General features: G+C 41.1%; 1 protein-coding gene across 2 annotated transcripts in view; it reads right to left on the reverse strand.

Moving 5' to 3' along the window:
* Nucleotides 1-12,406, reverse strand: part of lrp1ab (low density lipoprotein receptor-related protein 1Ab) — a 94,409-nt gene that overhangs the window by 2,587 nt on the left and 79,416 nt on the right. For both annotated transcript variants that reach the window (XM_028015730.1, XM_028015738.1), the window contains exons 61-84: nt 9,922-10,110; nt 9,640-9,788; nt 8,796-8,889; nt 8,555-8,671; nt 8,333-8,452; nt 8,138-8,260; nt 7,924-8,049; nt 7,718-7,834; nt 7,008-7,114; nt 6,190-6,322; nt 5,355-5,477; nt 5,122-5,244; nt 4,811-4,948; nt 4,584-4,721; nt 4,355-4,474; nt 3,270-3,580; nt 3,008-3,186; nt 2,637-2,743; nt 2,423-2,542; nt 2,151-2,327; nt 1,922-2,062; nt 1,631-1,804; nt 762-923; nt 123-294 (exon numbers count right to left, since the gene is read on the reverse strand). In XM_028015730.1, the coding sequence (XP_027871531.1) occupies nt 123-294; nt 762-923; nt 1,631-1,804; nt 1,922-2,062; nt 2,151-2,327; nt 2,423-2,542; nt 2,637-2,743; nt 3,008-3,186; nt 3,270-3,580; nt 4,355-4,474; nt 4,584-4,721; nt 4,811-4,948; nt 5,122-5,244; nt 5,355-5,477; nt 6,190-6,322; nt 7,008-7,114; nt 7,718-7,834; nt 7,924-8,049; nt 8,138-8,260; nt 8,333-8,452; nt 8,555-8,671; nt 8,796-8,889; nt 9,640-9,788; nt 9,922-10,110 (3,460 nt within the window). The remainder of the gene's footprint in view (nt 1-122; nt 295-761; nt 924-1,630; nt 1,805-1,921; nt 2,063-2,150; nt 2,328-2,422; nt 2,543-2,636; nt 2,744-3,007; nt 3,187-3,269; nt 3,581-4,354; nt 4,475-4,583; nt 4,722-4,810; nt 4,949-5,121; nt 5,245-5,354; nt 5,478-6,189; nt 6,323-7,007; nt 7,115-7,717; nt 7,835-7,923; nt 8,050-8,137; nt 8,261-8,332; nt 8,453-8,554; nt 8,672-8,795; nt 8,890-9,639; nt 9,789-9,921; nt 10,111-12,406) is intronic.

The raw sequence follows: 12,406 nt of genomic DNA on the forward strand, positions 1-12,406 counted from the left end.
CTTAAAGCTCATTTACTTAAACAATTTTTAAAAGTAAGAGCAGAAATGAAGGCTTAAAATTTGTGTGTAAAGTTAAGATTTTTTTTTGTCTTTCTAGACTTCTGTCTCCTCAGTTTCCTTACTTGCAGGCGATTTCCCCGGTGCGCTGCGTGAAACACTTGCCGTCTCCACAGAACTGACACTTGTCGAGCTCACACTGGTGTCCCGTGAACTGGGTGGAGCACTGACACAGTTTGGTCCCGTTGGAGGTCTGCAAGCAGGTTCCACCGTTTTGACAGAAGCCTTCGCATTTACCTGAGGAAAGAAAGATGGCATGGTGAGAAGAATAAACCACACACTGCAACTTTAAACCAGCTCAGTTTATGTAAATATTGACATTCAACAGATCTGATTTTTTTTTTTTTTTTTTTTTTTTTGCTGTAGGTTTTGCAATGTAGGCAAACTGAAATGTCTAAACACCAGAGCACAGAAACTGTGGAAAACAGTTTCTCTACTCGTTTAGAAGGACGCCTCTCAAAAGAGAACTGAAAAGTAATCAGTTATCTGTCACACTTTTGAGTGTAATTTTCAATATGTTTCAATGTATTTTCTGCTGCACATAAAATTAACTTAAACCTTATATTAAATATTATTTATTTCTTTATTTAAAAAGTGACACTAAATCAGGTAGTAAGGAGATCATACTGGCCCCTTGCACAAACTATCTACAACTTCGATGCCTTAGAGAGAATTTAAAGCTATCTGGAAGTGCTGCCACTTACTGTACTGGCACTGGTCTCCTTGGTACTCGGGTTTACAGCTGCAGGTTGGCTGGTTGCCCATGCTGACCAAGCAGCTGCCACCATTCAGGCAGTAATCCTGGCAAGTGTGGAGGTTGCAGTTCGGCCCTGTGAAGCCTTTAGGACATCTACAAGTCGGTGTGCCTGCAAAACCATTTCAGTTGTTAAACAGGAGTTTCAAGATAATCCCCCCCCCCGCCGTGAAAAAAGTACAATTACAATCACCAATTTCATTCTCGTCTCAATTTTTATTTCAGTTTTCGCTCAAAGTGAGTGAGTTTATGACACAGAACAATAAATGAAACGCAGTAAGTGTTGGAAATATAAGTGGAAAAAAAATCATATTCTAGTCTTCTATACATGTCGAACTAATTCACTACAACTGCTTGAAGAGTTGGAGATCTCCAAGAAATAAACTTTACTACCTGAATTTATTATCTGTATTAATTACATATAAAATCATTTGTGATTTTTATGTCAAACAGATTCTAAATTAAGTTAAGATTGTTGATTTCAAATAAGAAAACAAATAATAAAGAGACGATTGGTGTTTTATTTACAACAAATCTTGGCTGTAAATACGTTTTTCAGATGTCTTGAGAAAACAAAAGATGCACAAACTAAATGTTCCAGAAATAAAGTCATCACTACCTGCTCTAAAGGCAATCGCAGTCCATACAATGATTGTTCTGCTTTAAAAAAACATGGACAAATCTCAATTAACTGTTAGCGCATTTAACTTTTTTTTTTTTTGGTTCATCTGGCCTGGATGGAAATAGTTTATGTCTCAACATAGATACATGCATGTATATTTATGTCTGGCTGGAAATCCTTACACCAAATGAGTCTACCTGTATGGGAAGAGGTGCAGGTGCCTCCGTTCTTGCAGTAGTCCCTGCACTGGTTGATCTCACATCGCGCTCCAACGTAGCTGGGCTGGCAGCGACACTTCTGCACCTGATAGGCATTGAAGAAGCAGCTCCCGCCGTTCAGACACTGGATGCTGCAGGGCTCTGATGGAGGAGCTGCAGAGAGAGGACAGGAGGGTGGAAGCATAATTTATAATGCAGCATTTAAAACCCTTTTTTTAACCCATAGGTGAGATGCAACTTAATGTGAGTGATATGTATGCTTGGACTTACTGAAAGATGACGAAGTGGGGCTCGGTCTCTCCACGCAAGTACCATTGTCAGCGACGTAGTTGTTGGGGCAGGTGCAAACGGGCCCGCTGGGGCTCAGAAGACACAGCCACTCACACTTTTTCTTGTCGCATGGGTTAGGTACTGGTGCAGAAATAAATTATACACTAAGTACGAGACTTCAGTGTCTGTAAAAGCGCAAATTATGGCTTAAAGATGATTCCCCACTCACTGTCTGGCTGCTTGTAACGGTGGTACAGGACTATGTCAGTGGCGTGGTTGATGCCTGTTGTAAGGTTTTCCATCGGGCCTTTGCCGAACTTGTTGACCCGGAAGACAAAGTTGTTCATGTAAGTGACACCGTAGATGTAGTCCTCAAAGATATCAATGCTGAAAGGGTGGAGTAGGTCTGAAAATAAGATAAAAATAGGAGAAAAGCATTCAGGCAATGAACCAATGTGGCAGCGTTATGTTTTCTGGGTTTACTCAGAGGCACAACTCAACGGTTTTTGATGCCAGACACGGCGATGACCGGGTCTGAGCCATCCAGGCGAACGCTGCCGATGACCGAGAGTTTAGCATCAGCCCAGTAAAGGCGCTCATTGAAGTAGTCCACGGCTAATCCTGTAGCAGCAGAATGAAAGAAATGTAAGGGGCTTTCATTGGTTTGGAACATTTTGGACCTGAAAGAATCATTCAACGCTCAAACAGCACTGACCTGTGGGCCACTGGATGTTTTCTTGAACGAGAGTCTGTCTAAGAGTGCCATCCATGGCAGCCGTCTCGATTTTAGGATGGTTTCCCCAGTCTGCCCAGTACATGGTGCTAAAGAGACACAACACACAGTCACAAGGCTCAGAAATATGGCATTAAGAAATGAGTGCAAAAGTGTTAATACATCTTTAAATTCTCCCACATTTGACCCATATATTGGTCAAATTATAAAACCAAGTACCTTGTCAGTTCTACTTAAAAATTTGACTACTTTTTGTTTGTCAAATATATCCTCAATACCACATTGAAGATTCCCGTCGTAACATGACAAAAAGTACAAGGTAGTGTAGATTATAGGTCAAGCTTCTCTCTGACCTTCGTTGTGGGTCCACTACAATAGCATATGGCTCATCTATCATGCCAGAGATGAGGGTCTTGCAGTGCTGCCCCGACATCTGAGCCACTTCGATCACATCTCGACCAGAGTCTGTCCAGTACAGGTTTCCAGCCACCCAGTCCACTGCTATACCACGGGGCATCTTCAGCTCCCTGATCTGGATATGAGCAGAAAACAACTTAGCAGCTTTTTTTTTTGTCTTCTAAAGCGACACATCTTCAGATTGTTTACAAGCTCTACCTGCAGGTTGGTGATGCCGCCCTCGTTCTGCCGGCGGTTGGCGTGAGAGTTTGTGGAGGACGATGACGATGAGGAGGACGATGACGATGAGGACGAGGACGGCTCTGGGAGCTCGTAGGAGGAGATGCGGCCAGTGTGCCAGTTGGTCCAGAAAATACGGTTGCTTTTGACGTGCAAATCCATGGCGTCGATTCGCACGCTGGCGTCGCCCTGAAAGATCTGCTCGTAGCGCCAGTTGGGCATGCCGGGATCCAGGCTGCGAATTTCGTTGTCGTCGGCTATGTATAGGATCTGTCGACTGCTGTTCATGCCTTGGAGGACCGGAGGAAGAAGTTACAGCAGCGATTCTCAAAATCTTTTAAGTTTGTCAGTTATTTTTTTCCAAATGTTTTGGTGCATTTTTCCAATCATAAGAACAATCTTCATAACCGCTGGTTCATCCTCCACAACATTTAGTCATTTTGTCCTCACCACTCGAGGAGACACTTTCTTTGCTGCATTGCCAGGAAAGTATCTCGTTGAAGACAGAAAGGAGCATCTGGACGTGCAAAAATGATTTCCGGTGCTGTGTGCGGTCCAATTCATTTTCAAGATGAACTGCAATATCGCTTACAGTTGTGTACATCTTAATGGAGAGGGTGTTTCTTATGTTTGTTTTAAAAAGTTTGTACTTTTCTAGTTTGCTTAAACTAGAATTACAAAGAGCATGCAGTAAAGATGTGAAACCTATGTAGCAGTGTCCTTTTTACCCCATTACATAAAATGTAACTGTGGGTTTCAAATGTCTGTGCAAATAGTGACTGCTGTGAGGTAGTAGATTTCTTTGCATTGAAAGAACAGAGGGAACTATCATAATGAAAACCTGACAAAGACATTCGATAATCTTGTCCATAAACATGGCGTCAGGACTTTTCATTCTGCTAACGCTGATGATGTTATTGAGCTATCCGTTTTGATTAAGCGACTCGCTTTACCAGGTAATCGATTAGGCTTGGCAGTTTGCACCAACTGTTTTGAGAAATGCACCAAAGCATTTGAAATTAAATCTAAGAGGTAAAAAAAAGCAATGATCGGATTATCCTTACTGTCAGCCTTGCAAGTGTCATTGATCCTGGTAAAGTACTTGTGGCAGCTGCATTTGTAGGAACCCTTGGTGTTGTTGCAGATCTGGGAGCAAACTCCAAACTCTAAACACTCATTTTTATCTGAGAGACAAAGAGCCAAAGGAAAATATTAATGCCAATGAAATATTACAAACCAGTTTCTTTAGTCCTAATCGCAACAATTTGTTTTGTAAATAATCTGCAAGTGTACCTCCACAGGTGTGGTGCCCGGTCTTCTGGAAACCCTTTTTGCAGGAGCAGAAGGAGTCCGTGCCGTTGGTGATGCACTGTGCCTCGTCTACATTGCCGCACTGAGTGCTGTTGCTGCGGCAGTCGTTTAGCCTTTTGTCTGAGATTAAACAGGCAATTTAAATATGAGACGGGAAATTCTGAGTTCCTGTGTCTCAAAGCTTGGACGCTGGGTCAGCAAGGAAGCACCTGTTTTGCATTGGATCTCATCAGAGCCAAAGTCTTCGCAGTCATTGAAGAAGTTGCAGCGCAGATTGGAGCTGATGCATCTGCCGTTGAAGCACGAGAACTCATCCTTCTCACACGTGGGAGTCGCTTGGTGGGCCTCTGAAAATGCAATCGCGGACATGTCTGTAATAATCCAAGCTGACGAAGTAGAGGTTTTTTTCTAATCAAACACTTCCGTGAAAACGTTTTCACACCCCTTAAACATTTTTGAGAAGAAAATTCCACAAAAATGTGAATATGTTGCTGTTCCTCTGAACAGCTCCACTTCTCACCACAGTTGAATTCGTCCGAGCCGTCCCCACAGTTATTAACGCCGTCACACCTCCTCGACATGTGCAGACACACACGGTCGTTCAGGCACCGGAAGACTCTGGTAGGAGGACACTGGAACCTCCCTGAGAGGAAGAATGGACGAGACACAGAAGAAAGAGAGAGAAAGAAACAGGTCAGAACACGATAGCAAACGAGACATTTAGAAAGTGTGCGACTAAAAAGATCAACTCACTGCATTCCTCTGGATTCTCATCAGAGTTGTCACCACAGTCATCTTCCCCATCACACTTCCAGGCGAGTGGTTTGCACAGAGTGTTGTTGCACTGGAACTCATTTTGAGGACAGTGACGTCCAGCTGAGAAACAGAAAAACAAGGTCATTTTTTATCAGTGTCGAATAAGATCAACTTTTTCAAATTAAGCTAACAAAGGAAGTAACATAGGTTGATGCAAAACCCACTGTCCAACCAGCAAGCAATCCTTAAATGTGTTTTGAACATTACTTCAGGCTTCTTCAAGGCCTTTTGCAGATTTTCTTAAAATGTAAGCAGCTTTTTCCTCTCACTCTGGTTGAGTAGAGCTGCATGATATCACCAAAACATGTAGTTACTGTTGCTAAATATTGCACAAACAATTTGATTATTTCACATTTCCTGACTTTTCTCTATGTTTTCGTCGTTATGTCCCCACCAATCTACCAATCTTAGTGATTGAAATTCTATAACTGTCTAACAAAAAAACCATGAAGTCTGGTTATTGAAGTCATTTAAAGTCCATCCAACATTGAAGATGGTATCCCACCAACTATTGCAAGTGTATTCACGCGATTGAGGCACTGCACATTTTGATAGCGTGGTGAAGACTGCGCTTTGATCTACTGTGCTGACCTATTTCAGAGGAATGTTTTTAAGCCACATAAATCTGGCTCACTCCAAGTTATTTAGACTCAAAAAGACCAACCGAAAATCTGAAAAAGCTTGGAGAAGAAAGATTGCAAACTACAGTATTTTGTGTCTCTGAGGCAAACCTATGGGACACAATCCAACATCCTTGCCAGAAAAGACTAACCAGTGCTGCCGCAGTTCTCCTCATCACTGCCGTCCATGCAGTCCGGGTCAGAGTCACATCTCCAGCGGATCGGGATGCAGTGACCACTCTTACACTGGAACTGGTCGTTGTCACACTTCAAATCACAGCCATGCTATTGATGACACACAACCCACATACTGAGAGTTCACCACGAGAAGTCAGAATGGATTTCAAATGACGCTGCTGTGCTCCATGATGAAACTTGGCCCACATTTAACTCTATGTTTTCTTTTTACTATGAAGTCACGCTTTATGGAGTTTGGTTTTAAAGTTAAAGAAATAGCTAAATGAAATAAAGATGTAAATCTTATATAACAAAAAAAAATTACATATAAATTATTAACTCATTAAAGCGAAGAAGACGTTCGATGGAGAAAACCATTTTAATCTGCTGAAGAAACGTTATGCAGGTCCTCCTGCTTGGTGCAAACATAAGAAGTTGTTTTTGCTACAATCATTATTGGCACAGATTTTCCACATTCTTGTAAAAAAAAAGTCTGTATTTGATTTTTTTTTTTGCACAAACATACACACAATGTTTTTTAATTGCTGGGTGAGGAGGGTAAGTTGTAAAGATTTATTTTTAATTGGTTTACTATTAAATGGAGAAAATTATTTCCACATACAAATTTAAAAGTTCGAACAAAATCGAACCTCCAATAAGTTTCACTGAAAAGCAGAAAAAAACCTCAAGCAAACAAAAGGAATAACATTTCCTTTGATGTCAAGCGAAACAAAAACTCATTTATGAGGTTCCTTAACAGGAGCATATAAAACCTCACCGTCACGCCCCTCACCTCATCAGATCCATCAGCGCAGTCGTGATCTCCGTCACACTTCCATCTCCCGGCAATGCAGCGGCCGTTCGTGCAGGCGAACTCGCTCTCTGAACATTGACGAGGCTCTACAGAAAGAGAGGCTTCCGTCACTAACAAACACTGACAAAAGTCATGTGAGCAAGCTTTGAGCACAACGCAGAAGAACGCAACACATGCATGGGTAGACAAGACTTCAGAAGTTTATGTGAGAGACTGCACAGAGATATCTTTTCTTTCTCTTGTGTCACTATCTTTCTTTAGTGTTGCTATATTCTTAATTGTGAAAAAATAACATTAACTTTGGAAGTCCGTCAATAAAGGACTACTAAAGCTTTGGGAAATGGACAGATTTGCAGATCTGCTTGCAGACTCTCACAGGTCAGGCTGGGGAAGTGGAGGTGACACACGAGAGACACGGCGCTGATAATGGGAGGTGGAATAACTTACCTCTGGCTCATACCAACAGGACAGTATGAAATGAAACAAATATCAGATGAGGTGAGATGCTTTAGAAATGTCAATGCAATGAATTTGCATTCAGGATCATCAATTTGTTAGACATCAAAAGGAGAAAGTTGAATTTGTTGCTGGTGGTTGATGCACATGGGTTACTGGCGGCGGACAGAGTGAGCAGATAGGCGTAGAGAGGTGCGGAGGCATTGCTTTGCTGCAGAAAGAGAGACACCTACGGCATTTCTCCTCATCTGAGTTGTCCCCGCAATCGTTGTCGTAGTCGCACTGCCAGCGGCCCGGCACGCAGCGGTTGTTCTTGCATCTGAACTGGTAGGGCTCACAAGTCCTCTCAGCTGCATGATTTACAAGCATAAGTTGCAGCAAGCAAAAATGTAGAAACATCTGCGACACTGGCTTCTCTTCAGGGGCAGAAAGTTCCTACCGCACTCTTCTTTTGGCTCGTCGGAGGAGTCGCCACAGTCGTCCTCGCCGTCACACTTCCAGCGTGCGGGGATGCAGCGCCCAGAGTCTTTGCATCGGAACTCATCCACACCGCATGTCATTTGAGCTGCGGGGAATACAAATGTTTGGGCACAACGGTGAGTGACATTCACAAAAGGTACATCAGAGTTATCTCCTCCGGTCAGTGAACTTACTGCAGTTGGCTGGTTCATCTGACCCATCGGCGCAGTCATTGTCCCTGTCGCACACCCAGAGGCGAGGTATGCAGCGTTTGGTCATCGCACACTGGAACTGCGTGGGAGCACATGTAACCTCAGCTGTTGGGGAAAATACGATCATTGTTAGTTTGCAGTTTAAATTGAGTAAACTGGTAAACCGGGGTCACTTACGGCAGTCCTTCTCATCCTCGCCTTCACCGCAGTTTTCCTGGCCGTTGCATCGGAAGATCCCTGGGATGCAGCGGTTCGGGTGGGAACATTTGAACTGGCTGGGCAGGCAAACATGAATATCTGGGAACAAAAATTATAAGCAAATAGAGTGTTTTCCCCCTTAAAGATACCTAGATGCTGGCATAATGTAGCTGCTAATAATAACTAAAAACAAAGACCTACCACAGTTGGCCTCGTCTGAAAAGTCCTGGCAGTCGTTATCTCCATCGCAGATATAAGCAGGGTTGGTGCAGATGCCTGTACCGCACTGAAACTGTCCCGGTCTGCATTTAAACTCCGCTGTCACAGATAAGACACAGTTTATCAGCATTCTGGTCAACATGAGTATATCTCAGAGTTCAACTCAACCACAAGCACCTTACATTAGTGTGATACACCATCGTCTTCTTTCTCAGATACTTACGACAGTCTGCAGGCTCGTCTGACCCGTCGCCACAGTCATCCTCAGTGTCGCATTTCCACCAGAAAGGAATGCACTTGTCATTCTTGCACACAAACTGGAACAGAGAGAGAAATGATCCAAACTGAGAGCAGAGCTGGAGTCACAAGACATCAGTACAGGTGTTTCAATTATGCAGTCAGGACAAAATGAGTTTGTCATTTTTAATTTCTAATGTTTTATATAGCAGAACTTAAAAAAACTAAACTACAAACCAGAATAGTAATGCTTCCCTGGTCCATTCAACTCTTTTTCATAGATTCCTACAAATTTTCCATTTCAAAGTCCCATACTTTCTTAGGTATTTTTCCTGCTGCTCTCCTCCCTATGATCTATATGTAATCAGAGTTGTTTTATGATTGCATCTCTCTACTTTTTTTTTTAAACAAATTTTTATCTATTGTGGCCTATTCGCTGTGCATACATATCTACTTGACAAATAGTTTTCTAACTGAAACCGTGAGAACAATAAAAGTGTTCCACGACCATGAAACTTGAGGGACGATCACTGCAAGTTCTCAGAATATAAAAACTTGGATTAAAAAAAACTTCGAATTTGAGACTTGGTGTGGAAGAACTGAATAATGACATTAAAAATTACATTTAATTTGCATTTAGAGAAGAAGCCCTTTGGTCGCTATAGTCGACTATTTTAGGAAAAATCAAATGATCAATTTTAAAAGAGACACTAAACAAAAAATAATCTGGAAAGCCACATAAGTTTATTTTTTCCATACTTCTGCAGACCTGGAAACAGCTTGAAGCTTTCTATCCTTCCAACTAGATGCTGAGCACACAGCCAGCTTACCTGACTCGCCGTACAGTTGGACATGCATGTCCGCTGGTCGCTGGCCAGATAGAAGTTAGTGGGACAGGCACATTTGTATCCTCCGCCTGGCGAGAGGAGGCAGAGGTTGCTGCAGCCACCGTTGTCTGTCTGGCACGGATGTTTCAGAACTGTGACGGAGATGAAGAGATAAACATTTTTTTAACAGCAAAAGCAGAAAAAACCTGAAGTGTATTAAAAGTTTGTCTTGAAAAACTGTTGTAAATTATTGTCAAAACGCACTGAACTATATCAAGCTTTTACCTGGCGGCTGGCGGTAGGGATGGTAAATGTGAATATCCATGGGCCGGTGCAAGGTGTTGATCAGGGTGGTCTTGTTGGTACCCATGGTCTTGTGCGCCCTGTTGATGGATTTTGTTTCCCAGTCGGTCCAGTAGATGTACTCCTCAAACAGCGTCATGGCAAAGATGTGAGGGATGTCGTGGTTCAGAACTGTGAGAGCAAACACATTAAAGATATGATCATGTTTTTAAGGTCAGTTTAAGTTTTTTTTTTTTTTTTTTACCCCACCACCTTCATCTTGTCACAAGCATAAACAGTGTGAAAATTCATAAAAGTGTCTGTTTTTTTCACTCGATGAGACCTGGATCTAAAGTGCTACTTTTTAGATTAAAAAAAGTTGTTTCCATTTAATGTAAATTATGAAAACAGTTTCAGTACCTTAAGATAACCTTCTTTTCTGTATTATTGTCCTTAAACTGGTTTCAATAAGGCTGGTCAGTGCAGATTAATTTGATCTATAACTGAGACTTGAGCGTTTTTATGATCACTTATCACTTTAATCCATCAAAAATAACAACGGGGAATAAGCTGATGTGTAATGGTTTGTACCCTTTCTTAACGGCTGCTATCAGCTTTGTTTAATTTAAGCAATAATTAAAGTATACAAATTTAATGTCATTTGTCGAATCATTTCATATTGAACCTGTTAAGTTAAATCTGAAAGACCTTTGAGTTATTTTGTGTTTGCCAGTTTTCACAAGTAAATACTCCAGGTCTCATCGAGTGAAAAAAACAGACACTTTTATGAATTTTCACACTGTTTATGCTTGGTTCATACCAAAATATATGATTTCAAACACTTTTCAAAATATATTAACAATAATATTGAAAACATTCTCCTTCCTTTAACTCCTCCAAAAATTGATTTTGAAATTCAACAGCTGCTTTTCTCAACATATGGGGGACAAAGGGCACACAGTGCATGCACAGACTTTCCCTTTTTACCAATAATGTACATTAGAAATCCATGCAGTAATTTAGTAAGCACATAAAGGAATCTATAGGAGTACATAAAATCCTATTCTTGCCATTGAGGTGTTGTTACAGCAAAGAGAAACTTCCTGTTCTGTTAATGTAAAACTGAGTGAACAGATAGAGTCTCCATTATATCCCTCTTATGCAACAGCTTCTACACCTCATTAAGTTTTACACTCTAGTTGCTCGTCTTTTTTTTCTTCTGGCAACATATATGTGGCGTCTCATGCATGCTCTGTGTTTGGGGGTTGCCGTGTTAAATAAACACGCAGCAGCAATTCAGACATGCACATCTGGCAGAGCAAACACAGAAAGCAGGTGGCACTCCTTTGAAACGCCTACTAAATGGTACAAAAATAAAAAATTAATAAAAAAATCAGCAATGATTTTTACCAATATTCTGCTTTAATAAAATTAATACATAACAGCAGGTTTACAGCCTTGGCACAAGTTCAGATATTAGTCGCATTAGCTCAAAGTGCCCTTTGGTCTGTCCTTATCTGAGTCTTGTTCTTCAAACACACACGCGGCTACAATGGTGGTTAAGAAGCATCTGATTCAGTGGAATCACCCCAGTTAGATCACCAGGCTGCTGTGAGATTACACTGAACGATGTAAATAATATATATATTTTTTATTTAACACGCACATAGTTTGTTGCATCAATAATGAGTAATTATAGGCCCATATTCATACTAATATAATTGGCAAAGATTATTTAAAAGGCAGTTTATGAATTATAAAGATGGGGCAACAAAATTCAGTTGTGGGATCCCTCATGGGTGTATTCTCGAGTCACTTTTATTTAACAACTACATGACCTCCATGTTTAACTAGACCGGGAGACACCAACTCTAGTCCTCAAATTCTACAGTTATGCAGGTTTTAGATGAATCCCTGCACTAACACAGCTGAACAAAATTATTGAATTACCTCTTCAGCGTGCTAGCACACAAATAAATATTAAAAAGAGCTATTTATTTGATTCAGGTGTGCTGGAGCAGAGTTGCATTTAAAACCTTACTTGGCATAATATTAAAACCATTGCCATAAAAAAGAGTTTCCTGTCAAAACAGGACACAGAAAAAAAAGTGTCTTTACTGGTCTCTGTAAAATAAAACAAACAAAACGAACAGACATCACCCAAAATGCAGCTGCCAGAGTCCAGACCAACAAAGGGGAAAATATGTCACATTGGATCATAAATCACTGCACTGGCTCCTTAGTTATAAAAGGATAGTCTTTACAGTTCTGCAATTGGTCCATAAAGCACTAAATGGTCTTGGGTCAAAATACATTTCTGAGTTGCTTGTTAATTATGAACCATGTAGAACCCTCATGTCCTCAGTTTTTCTATTCTCTACAGCCCTGGAACATAAACCTGAAAACATGGTGGAATCATGCTAAAGTTTTGACGTGCCAAATCAAAGATGTGGACATTATCTGTCAATCTATTAAATTTATGTATTGT

This window comes from Xiphophorus couchianus, chromosome 1 (assembly GCF_001444195.1).
Source record: "Xiphophorus couchianus chromosome 1, X_couchianus-1.0, whole genome shotgun sequence".
Classification (NCBI taxonomy): domain Eukaryota; kingdom Metazoa; phylum Chordata; class Actinopteri; order Cyprinodontiformes; family Poeciliidae; genus Xiphophorus; species Xiphophorus couchianus.